General features: G+C 42.4%; 3 protein-coding genes across 19 annotated transcripts in view; 2 read left to right on the top strand and 1 right to left on the bottom strand.

Moving 5' to 3' along the window:
• LOC120448068 (signal peptide, CUB and EGF-like domain-containing protein 3) overlaps positions 1-20,090 on the bottom strand; it is a 114,217-nt gene that overhangs the window by 78,668 nt on the left and 15,459 nt on the right. The gene's annotated exons all lie outside the window — the stretch shown is intronic.
• LOC120448059 (ankyrin-2) overlaps positions 1-20,090 on the top strand; it is a 62,694-nt gene that overhangs the window by 31,747 nt on the left and 10,857 nt on the right. Inside the window, exon 19 of one of the 16 annotated variants that reach the window (XM_039629824.1) lies at positions 4-20,026. The exons of the other annotated variants lie outside the window; for them this stretch is intronic. Within the exon in view, the coding sequence (XP_039485758.1) occupies positions 4-20,026 (20,023 nt within the window). The remainder of the gene's footprint in view (positions 1-3; positions 20,027-20,090) is intronic. 16 annotated transcript variants of the gene reach the window in all.
• Positions 1-20,090, top strand: part of LOC120448066 — a 32,856-nt gene that overhangs the window by 9,515 nt on the left and 3,251 nt on the right. The window contains exon 1 of one of the 2 annotated variants that reach the window (XM_039629831.2): positions 19,908-20,026. The exons of the other annotated variant lie outside the window; for it this stretch is intronic. The gene's annotated coding sequence lies outside the window, so the exon portion shown is untranslated. Of the gene's footprint in view, positions 1-19,907; positions 20,027-20,090 lie in introns of those variants that run through there. 2 annotated transcript variants of the gene reach the window in all.

Genomic DNA, 20,090 nt, shown 5'->3' with positions numbered 1-20,090 from the left:
GACCATAAGATCCCATCCTCAGTAGATGAAAAACCAAAGTCACCAAGAGAGTCAGGGAAGACTATTTTAAAAGAGCTTTCAGACGATGAAAGTGAGAAGGAGTTTGGAATTACTAAGCCTCACGAAAAGTCTGATAGCCACCCAATATCTTTGGTAACTTCTGTAGCAGATAATGGGGGAAAATCTCCTCTTCATCCTGAAGAAAAACCGAAGTCGCCTGAGAAGAAAGACGAAATGGTCCTAGCTAAACCAGACGACAGTTTCAAATCAGTCATTGAGACTGTTAAGCCAAGTCCAAAAGAATATTCGGACGACGAATCTGATGACGATATAGATATTCCCAAACCACAAGACAAACCTATTAGCCAGCCAACTTCTTTGGTAACTTCTGTAACAGGTAGTGGGGATAAGTCTGCTCTTCATACTGAAGAAAAACAGAAGTCGCCTGAGAAGAAGGACGAAAAGATCCTAGCGAAACCAGACGACAGTTCGCAGTCAGTCATTGAGACTGTTAAGCCAAGTCCGAAAGAATATTCAGACGACGAATCTGATGACGAAATAGATATTCCCAAACAACAAGACAAAACTATTAGCCAGCCAACTTCTTTGGTAACTTCTGTAACAGGTAGTGGGGATAAGTCTGCTCTTCATACCGAAGAAAAACCGAAGTCGCCTGAGAAGAAAGACGAAATGGTCCTAGCTAAACCAGACGACAGTTTCAAATCAGTCATTGAGACTGTTAAGCCAAGTCCAAAAGAATATTCAGACGACGAATCTGATGACGAAATAGATATTCCAAAACCGCAAGACAAACCTATTAGCCAGCCAACTTCTTTGGTAACTTCTGTGACTGGTAGGGAGGATAAGTCTCCTCTTCATACTGAAGAAAAACCGAAGTCCCCTGAGAAGAAGGACATTAAGCCCAGTCTAGTGGAATATTCCGACAATGAAGGCGATGCCAAAATTGAGTGTCCTAAGCCCCAAGAGAAGCCTTTAAGTGAACCAATTCCAATAGTGACACCCTTCAGTAGTTTCCATGACGTAATGTCCAAAGAAGTTATTTCCTTTAAGGCAGAAGAAAGTTCAACAACAATTCAATCAAATGTTAAGTTCGCAAGCACTACTATTACAACAGAAGATACCAAGATAGTTATACCGATTGACTCCCTTTCAAACTTAAAAGACCATAAGATCCCATCCTCAGTAGATGAAAAACCAAAGTCACCAAGAGAGTCAGGGAAGACTATTTTAAAAGAGCTTTCAGACGATGAAAGTGAGAAGGAGTTTGGAATTACTAAGCCTCACGAAAAGTCTGATAGCCACCCAATATCTTTGGTAACTTCTGTAGCAGATAATGGGGGAAAATCTCCTCTTCATCCTGAAGAAAAACAGAAGTCGCCTGAGAAGAAGGACGAAAAGATCCTAGCGAAACCAGACGACAGTTCGCAGTCAGTCATTGAGACTGTTAAGCCAAGTCCGAAAGAATATTCAGACGACGAATCTGATGACGAAATAGATATTCCCAAACAACAAGACAAAACTATTAGCCAGCCAACTTCTTTGGTAACTTCTATAACAGGTAGTGGGGATAAGTCTGCTCTTCATACCGAAGAAAAACCGAAGTCGCCTGAGAAGAAAGACGAAATGGTCCTAGCTAAACCAGACGACAGTTTCAAATCAGTCATTGAGACTGTTAAGCCAAGTCCAAAAGAATATTCGGACGACGAATCTGATTACGAGATAGATATTCCCAAACCACAAGACAAACCTATTAGCCAGCCAACTTCTTTGGTAACTTCTGTGACTGGTAGGGAGGATAAGTCTCCTCTTCATGCCGAAGAAAAACCGAAGTCGCCTGAGAAGAAAGACGAAATGGTCCTAGCTAAACCAGACGACAGTTTCAAATCAGTCATTGAGACTGTTAAGCCAAGTCCAAAAGAATATTCGGACGACGAATCTGATGACGATATAGATATTCCCAAACCACAAGACAAACCTATTAGCCAGCCAACTTCTTTGGTAACTTCTGTAACAGGTAGTGGGGATAAGTCTGCTCTTCATGCCGAAGAAAAACCGAATTCGCCTGAGAAGAAAGACGAAATGGTCCTAGCTAAACCAGACGACAGTTTCAAATCAGTCATTGAGACTGTTAAGCCAAGTCCAAAAGAATATTCGGACGACGAATCTGATGACGATATAGATATTCCCAAACCACAAGACAAACCTATTAGCCAGCCAACTTCTTTGGTAACTTCTGTGACTGGTAGGGAGGATAAGTCTCCTCTTCATGCCGAAGAAAAACCGAAGTCGCCTGAGAAGAAAGACGAAATGGTCCTAGCTAAACCAGACGACAGTTTCAAATCAGTCATTGAGACTGTTAAGCCAAGTCCAAAAGAATATTCAGACGACGAATCTGATGACGAAATAGATATTCCAAAACCGCAAGACAAACCTATTAGCCAGCTAACTTCTTTGGTAACTTCTGTGACTGGTAGGGAGGATAAGTCTTCTCTTCATACTGAAGAAAAACCGAAGTCCCCTGAGAAGAAGGACATTAAGCCCAGTCTAGTGGAATATTCCGACAATGAAGGCGATGCCAAAATTGAGTGTCCTAAGCCCCAAGAGAAGCCTTTAAGTGAACCAATTCCAATAGTGACACCCTTCAGTAGTTTCCATGACGTAATGTCCAAAGAAGTTATTTCCTTTAAGGCAGAAGAAAGTTCAACAACAATTCAATCAAATGTTAAGTTCGCAAGCACTACTATTACAACAGAAGATACCAAGATAGTTATACCGATTGACTCCCTTTCAAACTTAAAAGACCATAAGATCCCATCCTCAGTAGATGAAAAACCAAAGTCACCAAGAGAGTCAGGGAAGACTATTTTAAAAGAGCTTTCAGACGATGAAAGTGAGAAGGAGTTTGGAATTACTAAGCCTCACGAAAAGTCTGATAGCCACCCAATATCTTTGGTAACTTCTGTAGCAGATAATGGGGGAAAATCTCCTCTTCATCCTGAAGAAAAACAGAAGTCGCCTGAGAAGAAGGACGAAAAGATCCTAGCGAAACCAGACGACAGTTCGCAGTCAGTCATTGAGACTGTTAAGCCAAGTCCGAAAGAATATTCAGACGACGAATCTGATGACGAAATAGATATTCCCAAACAACAAGACAAAACTATTAGCCAGCCAACTTCTTTGGTAACTTCTGTAACAGGTAGTGGGGATAAGTCTGCTCTTCATACCGAAGAAAAACCGAAGTCGCCTGAGAAGAAAGACGAAATGGTCCTAGCTAAACCAGACGACAGTTTCAAATCAGTCATTGAGACTGTTAAGCCAAGTCCAAAAGAATATTCGGACGACGAATCTGATTACGAGATAGATATTCCCAAACCACAAGACAAACCTATTAGCCAGCCAACTTCTTTGGTAACTTCTGTGACTGGTAGGGAGGATAAGTCTCCTCTTCATGCCGAAGAAAAACCGAAGTCGCCTGAGAAGAAAGACGAAATGGTCCTAGCTAAACCAGACGACAGTTTCAAATCAGTCATTGAGACTGTTAAGCCAAGTCCAAAAGAATATTCGGACGACGAATCTGATGACGATATAGATATTCCCAAACCACAAGACAAACCTATTAGCCAGCCAACTTCTTTGGTAACTTCTGTAACAGGTAGTGGGGATAAGTCTGCTCTTCATGCCGAAGAAAAACCGAAGTCGCCTGAGAAGAAAGACGAAATGGTCCTAGCTAAACCAGACGACAGTTTCAAATCAGTCATTGAGACTGTTAAGCCAAGTCCAAAAGAATATTCGGACGACGAATCTGATGACGATATAGATATTCCCAAACCACAAGACAAACCTATTAGCCAGCCAACTTCTTTGGTAACTTCTGTAACAGGTAGTGGGGATAAGTCTGCTCTTCATACCGAAGAAAAAACGAAGTCGCCTGAGAAGAAAGACGAAAAGGTCCTAGCTAAACCAGACGACAGTTTCAAATCAGTCATTGAGACTGTTAAGCCAAGTCCAAAAGAATATTCGGACGATGAATCTGATTACGAGATAGATATTCCCAAACCACAAGACAAACCTATTAGCCAGCCAACTTCTTTGGTAACTTCTGTGACTGGTAGGGAGGATAAGTCTCCTCTTCATGCCGAAGAAAAACCGAAGTCGCCTGAGAAGAAAGACGAAAAGGTCCTAGCTAAACCAGACGACAGTTTCAAATCAGTCATTGAGACTGTTAAGCCAAGTCCAAAAGAATATTCGGACGACGAATCTGATGACGATATAGATATTGCCAAACCACAAGACAAACCTATTAGCCAGCCAACTTCTTTGGTAACTTCTGTAACAGGTAGTGGGGATAAGTCTGCTCTTCATGCCGAAGAAAAACCGAAGTCGCCTGAGAAGAAAGACGAAAAGGTCCTAGCTAAACCAGACGACAGTTTCAAATCAGTCATTGAGACTGTTAAGCCAAGTCCAAAAGAATATTCGGACGACGAATCTGATGACGATATAGATATTGCCAAACCACAAGACAAACCTATTAGCCAGCCAACTTCTTTGGTAACTTCTGTAACAGGTAGTGGGGATAAGTCTGCTCTTCATGCCGAAGAAAAACCGAAGTCGCCTGAGAAGAAAGACGAAAAGGTCCTAGCTAAACCAGACGACAGTTTCAAATCAGTCATTAAGAGTGTTAAGCCAAGTCCGAAAGAATATTCAGACGACGAATCTGATGACGAAATAGATATTCCCAAGCAACAAGACAAAACTATTAGCCAGCCAACTTCTTTGGTAACTTCTGTAACAGGTAGTGGGGATAAGTCTCCTCTTCATACCGAAGAAAAACCGAAGTCGCCTGAGAAGAAAGACAAAATGGTCCTAGCGAAACCAGACGACAGTTCCAAGTCAGTATTTGTTACTGTTAAGCCAAGTCCCAAAGAATATTCAGACGACGAATCTGATGACGAAATAGATATTCCAAAACCACAAGACAAACCTATTAGCCAGCCAACTTCTTTGGTAACTTCTGTAACAGGTAGTGGGGATAAGTCTGCTCTTCATACCGAAGAAAAACCGAAGTTGCCTGAGAAGAAAGACGAAAAGGTCCTAGCTAAACCAGACGACACTTTCAAATCAGTCATTGAGACTGTTAAGCCAAGTCCAAAAGAATATTCGGACGACGAATCTGATGACGATATAGATATTCCCAAACCACAATACAAACCAATTAGCCAGCCAACTTCTTTGGTAACTTCTGTAACAGGTAGTGGGGATAAGTCTGCTCTTCATACCGAAGATAAACCGAAGTCGCCTGAGAAGAAAGAAGAAAAGGTCCTAGCTAAACCAGACGACAGTTTCAAATCAGTCATTGAGACTGTTAAGCCAAGTCCCAAAGAATATTCAGACGACGAATCTGATGACGAAATAGATATTCCAAAACCGCAAGACAAACCTAGTAGCCAGCCAACTTCTTTCGTAACTTCTGTAACTGGTAGGGAGGATATGTCTCCTCTTCATGCCGAAGAAAAACCGAAGTCGCCTGAGAAGAAAGACGAAAAGGTCCTAGCTAAACCAGACGACAGTTCCAAGTCAGTATTTGTTACTGTTAAGCCAAGTCCCAAAGAATATTCAGACGACGAATCTGATTACGAGATAGATATTCCAAAACCACAAGACAAACGTATTAGCCAGCCAACTTCTTTGGTAACTTCTGTGACTGGTAGGGAGGATAAGTCTCCTCTTCATACTGAAGAAAAACCGAAGTCCCCTGAGAAGAAGGACATTAAGCCCAGTCTAGTGGAATATTCCGACAATGAAGGCGATGCCAAAATTGAGTGTCCTAAGCCCCAAGAGAAGCCTTTAAGTGAACCAATTCCAGTAGTGACACCCTTCAGTAGTTTCCATGACGTAATGTCCAAAGAAGTTATTTCCTTTAAGGCAGAAGAAAGTTCAACAACAATTCAATCAAATGTTAAGTTCGCAAGCACTACTATTACAACAGAAGATACCAAGATAGTTATACCGATTGACTCCCTTTCAAACTTAAAAGACGATAAGATCCCATCCTCAGTAGATGAAAAACCAAAGTCACCAAGAGAGTCAGGGAAGACTATTTTAAAAGAGCTTTCGGACGATGAAAGTGAGAAGGAGTTTGGAATTACTAAGCCTCACGAAAAGTCTGATAGCCACCCAATATCTTTGGCAACTTCTGTAGCAGATAATGGGGGAAAATTTCCTCTTCATCCTGAAGAAAAACAGAAGTCGCCTGAGAAGAAGGACGAAAAGGTCCTAGCGAAACCAGACGACAGTTCGCAGTCAGTTATTGAGACTGTTAAGCCAAGTCCGAAAGAATATTCAGACGACGAATCTGATGACGAAATAGATATTCCCAAACAACAAGACAAAACTATTAGCCAGCCAACTTCTTTGGTAACTTCTGTAACAGGTAGTGGGGATAAGTCTGCTCTTCATGCCGAAGAAAAACCGAAGTCGCCTGAGAAGAAAGACGAAATGGTCCTAGCTAAACCAGACGACAGTTTCAAATCAGTCATTGAGACTGTTAAGCCAAGTCCAAAAGAATATTCGGACGACGATTCTGATGACGATATAGATATTCCCAAACCACAAGACAAACCTATTAGCCAGCCAACTTCTTTGGTAACTTCTGTAACAGGTAGTGGGGATAAGTCTGCTCTTCATACCGAAGAGAAAACGAAGTCGCCTGAGAAGAAAGACGAAAAGGTCCTAGCTAAACCAGACGACAGTTTCAAATCAGTCATTGAGACTGTTAAGCCAAGTCCAAAAGAATATTCGGACGACGAATCTGATTACGAGATAGATATTCCCAAACCACAAGACAAACCTATTAGCCAGCCAACTTCTTTGGTAACTTCTGTGACTGGTAGGGAGGATAAGTCTGCTCTTCATGCCGAAGAAAAACCGAAGTCGCCTGAGAAGAAAGACGAAATGGTCCTAGCTAAACCAGACGACAGTTTCAAATCAGTCATTGAGACTGTTAAGCCAAGTCCAAAAGAATATTCGGACGACGAATCTGATGACGATATAGATATTCCCAAACCACAAGACAAACCTATTAGCCAGCCAACTTCTTTGGTAACTTCTGTAACAGGTAGTGGGGATAAGTCTGCTCTTCATGCCGAAGAAAAACCGAAGTCGCCTGAGAAGAAAGACGAAATGGTCCTAGCTAAACCAGACGACAGTTTCAAATCAGTCATTGAGACTGTTAAGCCAAGTCCAAAAGAATATTCGGACGACGAATCTGATGACGATATAGATATTCCCAAACCACAAGACAAACCTATTAGCCAGCCAACTTCTTTGGTAACTTCTGTAACAGGTAGTGGGGATAAGTCTGCTCTTCATACCGAAGAAAAAACGAAGTCGCCTGAGAAGAAAGACGAAAAGGTCCTAGCTAAACCAGACGACAGTTTCAAATCAGTCATTGAGACTGTTAAGCCAAGTCCAAAAGAATATTCGGACGATGAATCTGATTACGAGATAGATATTCCCAAACCACAAGACAAACCTATTAGCCAGCCAACTTCTTTGGTAACTTCTGTGACTGGTAGGGAGGATAAGTCTCCTCTTCATGCCGAAGAAAAACCGAAGTCGCCTGAGAAGAAAGACGAAAAGGTCCTAGCTAAACCAGACGACAGTTTCAAATCAGTCATTGAGACTGTTAAGCCAAGTCCAAAAGAATATTCGGACGACGAATCTGATGACGATATAGATATTGCCAAACCACAAGACAAACCTATTAGCCAGCCAACTTCTTTGGTAACTTCTGTAACAGGTAGTGGGGATAAGTCTGCTCTTCATGCCGAAGAAAAACCGAAGTCGCCTGAGAAGAAAGACGAAAAGGTCCTAGCTAAACCAGACGACAGTTTCAAATCAGTCATTGAGACTGTTAAGCCAAGTCCAAAAGAATATTCGGACGACGAATCTGATGACGATATAGATATTGCCAAACCACAAGACAAACCTATTAGCCAGCCAACTTCTTTGGTAACTTCTGTAACAGGTAGTGGGGATAAGTCTGCTCTTCATGCCGAAGAAAAACCGAAGTCGCCTGAGAAGAAAGACGAAAAGGTCCTTGCTAAACCAGACGACAGTTTCAAATCAGTCATTAAGAGTGTTAAGCCAAGTCCGAAAGAATATTCAGACGACGAATCTGATGACGAAATAGATATTCCCAAGCAACAAGACAATACTATTAGCCAGCCAACTTCTTTGGTAACTTCTGTAACAGGTAGTGGGGATAAGTCTCCTCTTCATACCGAAGAAAAACCGAAGTCGCCTGAGAAGAAAGACAAAATGGTCCTAGCGAAACCAGACGACAGTTCCAAGTCAGTATTTGTTACTGTTAAGCCAAGTCCCAAAGAATATTCAGACGACGAATCTGATGACGAAATAGATATTCCAAAACCACAAGACAAACCTATTAGCCAGCCAACTTCTTTGGTAACTTCTGTAACAGGTAGTGGGGATAAGTCTGCTCTTCATACCGAAGAAAAACCGAAGTTGCCTGAGAAGAAAGACGAAAAGGTCCTAGCTAAACCAGACGACACTTTCAAATCAGTCATTGAGACTGTTAAGCCAAGTCCAAAAGAATATTCGGACGACGAATCTGATGACGATATAGATATTCCCAAACCACAATACAAACCAATTAGCCAGCCAACTTCTTTGGTAACTTCTGTAACAGGTAGTGGGGATAAGTCTGCTCTTCATACCGAAGATAAACCGAAGTCGCCTGAGAAGAAAGAAGAAAAGGTCCTAGCTAAACCAGACGACAGTTTCAAATCAGTCATTGAGACTGTTAAGCCAAGTCCCAAAGAATATTCAGACGACGAATCTGATGACGAAATAGATATTCCAAAACCGCAAGACAAACCTAGTAGCCAGCCAACTTCTTTCGTAACTTCTGTAACTGGTAGGGAGGATAAGTCTCCTCTTCATGCCGAAGAAAAACCGAAGTCGCCTGAGAAGAAAGACGAAAAGGTCCTAGCTAAACCAGACGACAGTTCCAAGTCAGTATTTGTTACTGTTAAGCCAAGTCCCAAAGAATATTCAGACGACGAATCTGATTACGAGATAGATATTCCAAAACCACAAGACAAACGTATTAGCCAGCCAACTTCTTTGGTAACTTCTGTGACTGGTAGGGAGGATAAGTCTCCTCTTCATACTGAAGAAAATCCGAAGTCCCCTGAGAAGAAGGACATTAAGCCCAGTCTAGTGGAATATTCCGACAATGAAGGCGATGCCAAAATTGAGTGTCCTAAGCCCCAAGAGAAGCCTTTAAGTGAACCAATTCCAGTAGTGACACCCTTCAGTAGTTTCCATGACGTAATGTCCAAAGAAGTTATTTCCTTTAAGGCAGAAGAAAGTTCAACAACAATTCAATCAAATGTTAAGTTCGCAAGCACTACTATTACAACAGAAGATACCAAGATAGTTATACCGATTGACTCCCTTTCAAACTTAAAAGACGATAAGATCCCATCCTCAGTAGATGAAAAACCAAAGTCACCAAGAGAGTCAGGGAAGACTATTTTAAAAGAGCTTTCGGACGATGAAAGTGAGAAGGAGTTTGGAATTACTAAGCCTCACGAAAAGTCTGATAGCCACCCAATATCCTTGGCAACTTCTGTAGCAGATAATGGGGGAAAATTTCCTCTTCATCCTGAAGAAAAACAGAAGTCGCCTGAGAAGAAGGACGAAAAGGTCCTAGCGAAACCAGACGACAGTTCGCAGTCAGTTATTGAGACTGTTAAGCCAAGTCCGAAAGAATATTCAGACGACGAATCTGATGACGAAATAGATATTCCCAAACAACAAGACAAAACTATTAGCCAGCCAACTTCTTTGGTAACTTCTGTAACAGGTAGTGGGGATAAGTCTGCTCTTCATGCCGAAGAAAAACCGAAGTCGCCTGAGAAGAAAGACGAAATGGTCCTAGCTAAACCAGACGACAGTTTCAAATCAGTCATTGAGACTGTTAAGCCAAGTCCAAAAGAATATTCGGACGACGATTCTGATGACGATATAGATATTCCCAAACCACAAGACAAACCTATTAGCCAGCCAACTTCTTTGGTAACTTCTGTAACAGGTAGTGGGGATAAGTCTGCTCTTCATACCGAAGAGAAAACGAAGTCGCCTGAGAAGAAAGACGAAAAGGTCCTAGCTAAACCAGACGACAGTTTCAAATCAGTCATTGAGACTGTTAAGCCAAGTCCAAAAGAATATTCGGACGACGAATCTGATTACGAGATAGATATTCCCAAACCACAAGACAAACCTATTAGCCAGCCAACTTCTTTGGTAACTTCTGTGACTGGTAGGGAGGATAAGTCTCCTCTTCATGCCGAAGAAAAACCGAAGTCGCCTGAGAAGAAAGACGAAATGGTCCTAGCTAAACCAGACGACAGTTTCAAATCAGTCATTGAGACTGTTAAGCCAAGTCCAAAAGAATATTCGGACGACGAATTTGATGACGATATAGATATTCCCAAACCACAAGACAAACCTATTAGCCAGCCAACTTCTTTGGTAACTTCTGTAACAGGTAGTGGGGATAAGTCTGCTCTTCATGCCGAAGAAAAACCGAAGTCGCCTGAGAAGAAAGACGAAATGGTCCTAGCTAAACCAGACGACAGTTTCAAATCAGTCATTGAGACTGTTAAGCCAAGTCCAAAAGACTATTCGGACGACGAATCTGATGACGATATAGATATTCCCAAACCACAAGACAAACCTATTAGCCAGCCAACTTCTTTGGTAACTTCTGTAACAGGTAGTGGGGATAAGTCTGCTCTTCATACCGAAGAAAAAACGAAGTCGCCTGAGAAGAAAGACGAAAAGGTCCTAGCTAAACCAGACGACAGTTTCAAATCAGTCATTGAGACTGTTAAGCCAAGTCCCAAAGAATATTCAGACGACGAATCTGAATACGAAATAGATATTCCAAAACCGCAAGACAAACCTATTAGCCAACCAACTTCTTTGGTAACTTCTGTGACTGGTAGGGAGGATAAGTCTCCTCTTCATACCGAAGAAAAAACGAAGTCGCCTGAGAAGAAAGACGAAAAGGTCCTAGCTAAACCAGACGACAGTTTCAAATCAGTCATTGAGACTGTTAAGCCAAGTCCCAAAGAATATTCAGACGACGAATCTGAATACGAAATAGATATTCCAAAACCGCAAGACAAACCTATTAGCCAACCAACTTCTTTGGTAACTTCTGTGACTGGTAGGGAGGATAAGTCTCCTCTTCATACTGATGAAAAACCGAAGTCTCCTGAGAAGAAGGACATTAAGCCCAGTCTAGTGGAATATTCCGACAATGAAGGCGATGCCAAAATTAAGTGTCCTAAGCCCCAAGAGAAGCCTTTAAGTGAACCAATTCCAATAGTGACACCCTTCAGTAGTTTCCATGACGTAATGTCCAAAGAAGTTATTTCCTTTAAGGCAGAAGAAAGTTCAACAACAATTCAATCAAATGTTAAGTTCGCAAGCACTACTATTACAACAGAAGATACCAAGATAGTTATACCGATTGACTTCCTTTCAAACTTAAAAGACGATAAGATCCCATCCTCAGTAGATGAAAAACCAAAGTCACCAAGAGAGTCAGGGAAGACTATTTTAAAAGAGCTTTCGGACGATGAAAGTGAGAAGGAGTTTGGAATTACTAAGCCTCACGAAAAGTCTGATAGCCACCCAATATCTTTGGTAACTTCTGTAGCAGATAATGGGGGAAAATCTCCTCTTCATCCTGAAGAAAAACAGAAGTCGCCTGAGAAAAAGGACGAAAAGGTCCAAGCGAAACCAGACGACAGTTCGCAGTCAGTCATTGAGACTGTTAAGCCAAGTCCGAAAGAATATTCAGACGACGAATCTGATGACGAAATAGATATTCCCAAACAACAAGACAAAACTATTAGCCAGCCAACTTTTTTGGTAACTTCTGTAACAGGTAGTGGGGATAAGTCTGCTCTTCATACCGAAGAAAGACCGAAGTCGCCTGAGAAGAAAAACGAAAAGGTCCTAGCTAAACCAGACGACATTTTCAAATCAGTCATTGAGACTATTAAGCCAAGTCCAAGAGAATATTCGAACGACGAATCTGATAACGATATAGATATTCCCAAACCACAAGACAAACCTATTAGCCAGCCAACTTCTTTGGTAACTTCTGTGACTGGTAGTGAGGAAAAGTCTCCTCTTCATACCGAAGAAAAACCGAAGTCGCCTGAGAATAAAGACGAAATGGTCCTAGCGAAACCAGACGACAGTTTCAAATCAGTCATTGAGACTGTTAAGCCAAGTCCCAAAGAATATTCAGACGACGAATCTGATGACGAAATAGATATTCCAAAACCACAAGACAAACCTATTAGCCAGCCAACTTCTTTGGTAACTTCTGTGACTGGTAGGGAGGATAAGTCTCCTCTTCATACCGAAGAAAAACCGAAGTCGCCTGAGAATAAAGACGAAATGGTCCTAGCGAAACCAGACGACAGTTTCAAATCAGTCATTGAGACTGTTAAGCCAAGTCCAAGAGAATATTCGGACGACGAATCTGATAACGATATAGATATTCCCAAACCACAAGACAAACCTATTAGCCAGCCAACTTCTGTGAGTGGTAGGGTGGATAAGGCTCTTCATCATCCTGAAGAAAAACCGAAGTCGCCTGAGATGAAGGACGAAAAGGTCCTAGCGAAACCAGACGATAGTTTCAAATCAGTCATTGATACTGTTACGCCAAGTCCAAAAGAATATTTACACGACGAATCTGATGACGAAATAGATATTCCCAAACCACAAGACAAACCTATTAGCCAGCCAACTTCTTTGGTAACTTCCGTGACTGGTAGTGAGGATAAGTCTCCTCCTCATCCTGAAGAAAACCCGAAGTCACCAGAGAAGAAAGACGAAAAGGTTCTAGCGAAACCAGACGATAGTTCCAAGTCAGTATTTGAGACTGTAAAGCCAAGTCCCAAAGAATGGTCGGACGACGAATCTGATGACGAAATAGATATTCCCAAACCACAAGACAAACCTATTTTCCAGCCAACTTCTTTGGTAACTTCTGTGACTGGTAGTGAGGATAAGTCTCCTCTTCATACTGAAGAAAAGGTCCTAGCGAAACCAGAGGACAGTTCCAAGTCAGTATTTGAGACGGTTAAGACAAGTCCCAAAGAATATTCGGACGACGAATCTGATAACGAAATAGATATTCCCAAACCACAAGACAAACATATTAGCCACCCAATATCTTTGGTAACTTCTGTGACTGGTAGTGAGGATAACTCTCTTCTTCATCCTGAAGAAAGCCCGAAGTCGCCTGAGATGAAGGACGAAAAGGTCCTAGCGAAACCAGACGATAGTTTCAAATCAGTCATTGATACTGTTACGCCAAGTCCGAAAGAATATTTACACGACGAATCCGTTGACGAAATAGATATTCCCAAACCACAAGACAAACCTATTAGCCAGCCAACTTCCTTAGTAACTTCTGTGACTGGTAGTGAGGATAAATCTCCTCTTCAAACTGAAGAAAAGGTCCTAGCGAAACCAAAGGACAGTTCCAAGTCAGTATTTGAGACGGTTAAGACAAGTCCCAAAGAATATTCGGACGACGAAGCTGATAACGAAATAGATTTTCCCAAACCACAAGACAAACCTATTAGCCACCCAATATCTTTGGTAACTTCTGTGACTGGTAGTGAGGATAACTCTCTTCTTCATCCTGAAGAAAACCCGAAGTCGCCTAAAAAGAAGAAAGACGAAAAGGTCCTAGCGAAGCCAGACGATAGTTCCAAGTCAGAACTTGAGACTGTTAAGCCAAGTCCCAAAGAATATTCGGACGACGAATCTGATAACGAAATAGATATTCCCAAACCACAAGACAAACCTATTAGCCAGCCAACTTCTTTAGTAACTTCTGTGACTGGTAGTGAGGATAAATCTCCTCTTCATACTGAAGAAAAGGTCCTAGCGAAACCAAAGGACAGTTCCAAGTCAGTATTTGAGACGGTTAAGACAAGTCCCAAAGAATATTCGGACGACGAATCTGATAACGAAATAGATATTCCCAAACCACAAGACAAACCTATTAGCCACCCAATATCTTTGGTAACTTCTGTGACTGGTAGTGAGGATAACTCTCTTCTTCATCCTGAACAAAGCCCGAAGTCGCCTGAGATGAAGGACGAAAAGGTCCTAGCGAAACCAGACGATAGTTTCAAATCAGTCATTGATACTGTTACGCCAAGTCCGAAAGAATATTTACACGACGAATCTGTTGACGAAATAGATATTCCTAAACCGCAAGACAAACCTGTTAGCCAGCCAACTTCTTTGGTAACTTCTGTGACTGGTAGTGAGGATAAATCTCCTCTTCATACTGAAGAAAAGGTCCTTGCAAAACCAGACGACAGTTCCAAGTCAGTATTTGAGACTGTTAAGCCAAGTCCCAAAGAATATTCGGACGACGAATCTGATGACGAAATAGATATTCCCAAACCACAAGACAAACCTATTTTCCAGCCAACTTCTTTGGTAACTTCTGTGACTGGTAGTGAGGATAAATCTCTTCTTCATCCTGAAGAAAACCCGAAGTCGCCAGAGAAGAAAGACGAAAAGGTCCTAGCGAAACCAGACGATAGTTCCAAGTCAGTATTTGAGACTGTAAAGCCAAGTCCCAAAGAATATTCGGACGACGAATCTGATTACGAAATAGATATTCCCAAACCACAAGACAAACCTATTTTCCAGCCAACTTCTTTGGTAACTTCTGTGACTGGTAGTGAGGATAAGTCTCCTCCTCATACCGAAGAAAAACCGAAATCGCATGAGATAGAAAACCCGAAGTCGCCTGAGAAGAAAGACGAAAAGGTCCTAGCTAAACCTGACGACATTTTCAAATCAGTCATTGAGACTGTTAAGCCAAGTCCCAAAGAATATTTAGACGACGAATCTGATGACGAAATAGATATTCTCAAACCACAAGACAAACCTATTAGTCAGCCAACTTCTTTGGTAACTTCTGTGACTGGTAGTGAGGATAAATCTCCTCTTCATACTGAAGAAAAGGTCCTAGCTAAACCAGACGACAGTTTCAAATCAGTCATTAAGACTTTAAAGCCAAGTCCCAAAGAATATTCGGACGACGAATCTGATAACGAAATAGATATTCCCAAACCACAAGACAAACCTATTAGCCACCCAATATCTTTGGTAACTTCTGTGACTGGTAGTGAGGATAACTCTCTTCTTCATACTGAAGAAAACCCGAAGTCGCCTGAGAAGAAAGACGAAAAGGTCCTAGCGAAACCAAACGATAGTTCCAAGTCAGTACTTGAGACTGTTAAGCCAAGTCCCAAAGAATATTCGGACGACGAATCTGATGACGAAATAGAAATTCCTAAACCGCAAGACAAACCTGTTAGCCAGACAACTTCTTTGGTAACTTCTGTGACTGGTAGTGAGGATAAGTCTCCTCTTCATACCGAAGAAAAACCGAAGTCGCCTGAGAAGAAAGACGAAAAGGTCCTAGCGAAACCAGACGACAGTTCCAAGTCCGTATTTGAGACTGTCAAGCCAAGTCCCAAAGAATATTCGGACGACGAATCTGATGACGAAATAGAAATTCCTAAACCGCAAGACAAACCTGTTAGCCAGACAACTTCTTTGGTAACTTCTGTGACTGGTAGTGAGGATAAATATCCTCTTCATACTGAAGAAAAGGTCCTAGCTAAACCAGACGACAGTTTCAAATCAGTCATTAAGACTGTAAAGCCAAGTCCCAAAGAATATTCGGACGACGAATCTGATAACGAAATAGATATTCCCAAACCACAAGACAAACCTATTAGCCACCCAATATCTTTGGTAACTTCTGTGACTGGTAGTGAGGATAAGTCTCCTCTTCATACCGAAGAAAAACCGAAGTCGCCTGAGAAGAAAGACGAAAAGGTCCTAGCGAAACCAGACGACAGTTCCAAGTCCGTATTTGAGACTGTCAAGCCAAGTCCCAAAGAATATTCGGACGACGAATCTGATGACGAAATAGATATACCCAAACCACAAGACAAACCTGTTAGCCAGACAACTTCTTTGGTAACTTCTGTGACTGGTAGTGAGGATAAATATCCTCTTCATACTGAAGAAAAGGTCCTAGCGAAACCAAACGACAGTTCCAAGTCTGTATTTGAGACTGTTAAGCCAAGTCCCAAAGAATATTCGGACGACGAATCTGATGACGAAATAGATATTCCCAAACCACAAGACAAACCTATTAGCCAACCAACTTCTTTGGTAACTTCTGTAACAGGTAGTGAGGATAAGTCTCCTCTTCATACTGAAGAAAAACTTAAGTCGCCTGAGAAGAAAGACGAAAAGATCCCAGCGAAACCAGACGACAGTTTCAAGTCAGTCATTGAGACTGTTAAGCCAAGTCCCAAAGAATATTCAGACGACGAATCTGATGACGAAATAGATATTCCAAAACCACAAGACAAACCTATTAGCCAGCCAACTTCTTTGGTAACTTCTGTGACTGGTAGGGAGGATAAGTCTCCTCTTCATACCGAAGAAAAACCGAAGTCGCCTGAGAATAAAGACGAAATGGTCCTAGCGAAACCAGACGATAGTTCCAAGTCAGTATTTGAGACTGTTAAGCCAAGTCCCAAAGAATATTCGGACGACGAATCTGATGACGAAATAGATATTCCCAAACCACAAGACAAACCTATTAGCCACCCAATATCTTTGGTAACTTCTGTGACTGGTAGTGAGGATAAGTCTCTTCTTCATCCTGAAGAAAACCCGAAGTCGCCTGAGAAGAAAGACGAAAAGGTCCCAGCGAAACCAGACGACAGTTTCAAGTCAGTCATTGAGACTGTTAAGCCCAGTCTAGTGGAATATTCCGACAATAAAGGCGATGCCAAAATTAAGTGTCCTAAGCCCCAAGAGAAGCCTTTTAGTGAACCAATTCCAGTAGTGACACCCTTTACTAGTTTACATGACGTAATGTCCAAAGAAGTTATTTCCTTCAAGGCAGCAGAAAGTTCAAAAACAATTCAAACAAATATTAAGTTTGCAAGCAGTACTATAACAACAGAAGATACCAAGATAGTTATACCGGTTGATTCGATATTAAACTTGAAAGACGATAACATCCCAACCTCAGTAGATGACAAATCAATGTCAGTAAAGCCTATTGTGAACGAGTATTCGGACGATGAAAGTGACGAAGAGTGTGGAATTACTAAACCTATTTCTGGCGTATGTCCTAAAATAAATACACCCATTATGTCAGAGGGAAATTCAACCCCAGTTCAAACCGATTCAAAATCAGCAACCACTTGTGGAACAACTTTATATATTCAGACATTTAAGCCAATAGCCGAGTCTATTGGTCAGATGACATTGGAAACTCCTTGTGGGGTAAAGTCAAATGCAACTAGTGTCATTGCACAGAAATGTCAGAAAACCTATTTAGATCATCATGCGGGCGTTGATTTGGTTTCTGATTCTGAAGAAAATAGGTCTGTGCAACAGATTGTGGAGGATACCATCAGGGCTGGTAATGCTGAGGTACAAAAAATTGTAGACGAAACACTCAAAAGTGTTCAGAAAACCAGAAATATTAAAGATCAGGTAGTAGACGAAGGTCGTTCAGTTGAACAAATAGTTGAAGACACTCTTAAGAATGCAAAGTTTATTCCTGATATTCCTACAGAAGATAAACCGTGTAGCCCACAGCTAAAAGAAACTAATGCACAAGAAGTTCGTCCGGTTGCTTACTTTGTAAATTTAGACGATGAACAGAAATTAATAGCTCCAGTTAAAAAGGCACCAGTTAGAGCACAATCGAAAAAAATAATTAAGTCAAAAACGGGGAAAATATTAGAGGAGACTCCTGCAAAACCGACGAATAAGTTTACGATTAGCAAAAGAGCACTCGCGGTTAGGGAAAAGCCTAGTTCCAAACCAGTTTCTTCAGCAAAGACCACTACTACTCTCAAACAAACTCCGACTAAAAAAACAGTAACAATGGACAAACCAAAACTATCGAATAACACCGAATCACGACGTTCAGTTACAAGCTCTACTTCAACAACCACCAGTTCAGCTTCCGCTACTAGTCGCGTGATAAGTGAAATACACTTCGAGAGATCATCAAGTCCTGCTTCAAGTTCCATTTTCTACGAAAGCAAGCCGCAAGGTGAAGGCAGTCGCTCTACCACGCCAAGACCTAGGGTTAAGACAGATGTCACACGAATTCCCTACAATACCTCACCTCGATCGTTTAGTCCACAGCTGAAGACCACAAGGGCAGGCAAGAAAGTCGTTAACCAAACTAAAACCACTGTCACTCGATCTACCAAAGAGCTTACAGAAAAAAGTTCCAAAAAGACTGAGCGAACCGTCAGCCAAGAGCACGTTGAGAAGCGGAAAACTCCGACACCGTCTGCCACCCACAGATACATGCAACCCACCCTGGCCCACAGCATGAGGTACGGTTTGAGTGGCGAAGGCAACATTGGCCAGAGTGTCTCCACGGCACCCCCAAAGTCGCCGGCACCACCCAAATCGCCAGCTCCGGCCCTAACTAAAAGTACGCGAAAAACACAAACTGTTACAAGTGCCTTGACAAAGTCCACAACCCAAATAACGAAACCAAAAAACTCGATTGCTGAGAAGAAAACAGCGCAGCCCCGTTCCCAGATTAAAAGAGGCTCACAGAGCGATAGCAAGGAATCCCTAATAAAAAGCACCGACCGCCTATACAAACGACAAACATCCAAGGAAAATAAACTAGCAAACGTGATAGGCTCAAAGAGCCAAGCAACCAAAAGCATGAAGACACAATCAGCTAATTCAGCCATGAAACTTGTCTACAAAACTTCCATAGAAACCGACAACAAGCTTCTGACGAAGACCACAGCCACTATACAGCGCACCAAAGTTCCGATTAGCGTGTCTTCCAGTGCAAGGACTGCAGCAAAGCTAAGCAAGAGTGATGACACCGTCAAGAGACCTCAGGTAGACAATAAGAAACCAATAAAGCGAACGGTAAGCAAAGTAAGTGAATCCAGTGGCTCCATGTCGACCACAGCTTCGACATCTACGACCAGAACCGTGCAGAGCTCCATGGAGCCAAAGCTGCAAAAGAAGATGAAGGACACGATGAACGAGTCGAGTTCGAACTCGGGTAGCGGCACCACCAGTGCCAGCGGCTCTTCAAATAGCACGCGACGAAGTGTGCGATCCGTTAGCACGGCTAGCCGCAAAACGGACAAGGACTTGACCAACATCCGGCGAGCAAGTGGAGCGGTTGTTTCGACATCGACCGTACGGGTGCATCGGGAACCAACAGCAACCACCAGCGCTGTTAGCACCGTGCTCGTTGATGACGACTGTGAGGTGATAACCATACGTTCCATTAAATCAAGCGATAGTACAAAAAGTTCTACCTCATCATCCTCCGGTAGCGGCAGCAACAGTCGCAAGGTGCTAACCAGCGAGGTGTTCACTAAAACCTTCGGCCCCGACAAGCCGCTGGAGGTGGTCTATCGACAGCCAGAGTTTGATGTAGAACACCACACGATCATGTCTGTGCGCCCGCCCTCCACGACAAGCAGCGATCAGAGATGCATTAACGAGTTCGATGTCAGTTTCATCGACACCACCGACTCCAGTCTCTCGGACTCTGTTGCCTTACCCATGTTAGGCTCCGGTGATCCTGATCGTCTGCTGGCCGCCAGTCCCGGTTCGCCCAAGCCCACTCGCAGCCCCCTGGCCCTTATTGAGGAGACCCTGCGCCGCCAGCAACAGCACCACCATCATCATCAGCAACACTACCACCACAGTAGCGGTGCCATTGCTGCTGCCCTTGATCCTTCTCTGTCGATGCCAGTGGCTTTTGGAGAGAGTCAACTGGAGGCGGAGGCAGGGGTGGAGAAGGGCACAACTTTCAAAGGTAACTATGGTACTTATGTATATTCGAGATATCTGTTAGGTTGAGATCACAATGATACTTAAGA

The sequence above is a fragment of the Drosophila santomea genome, chromosome 3L (assembly GCF_016746245.2).
Source record: "Drosophila santomea strain STO CAGO 1482 chromosome 3L, Prin_Dsan_1.1, whole genome shotgun sequence".
Taxonomy (NCBI): Eukaryota; Metazoa; Arthropoda; class Insecta; order Diptera; family Drosophilidae; genus Drosophila; species Drosophila santomea.
The sequence above is the reverse complement of the archived record's forward strand: the minus strand, read 5'-3'. Positions and strand labels throughout refer to the sequence as shown.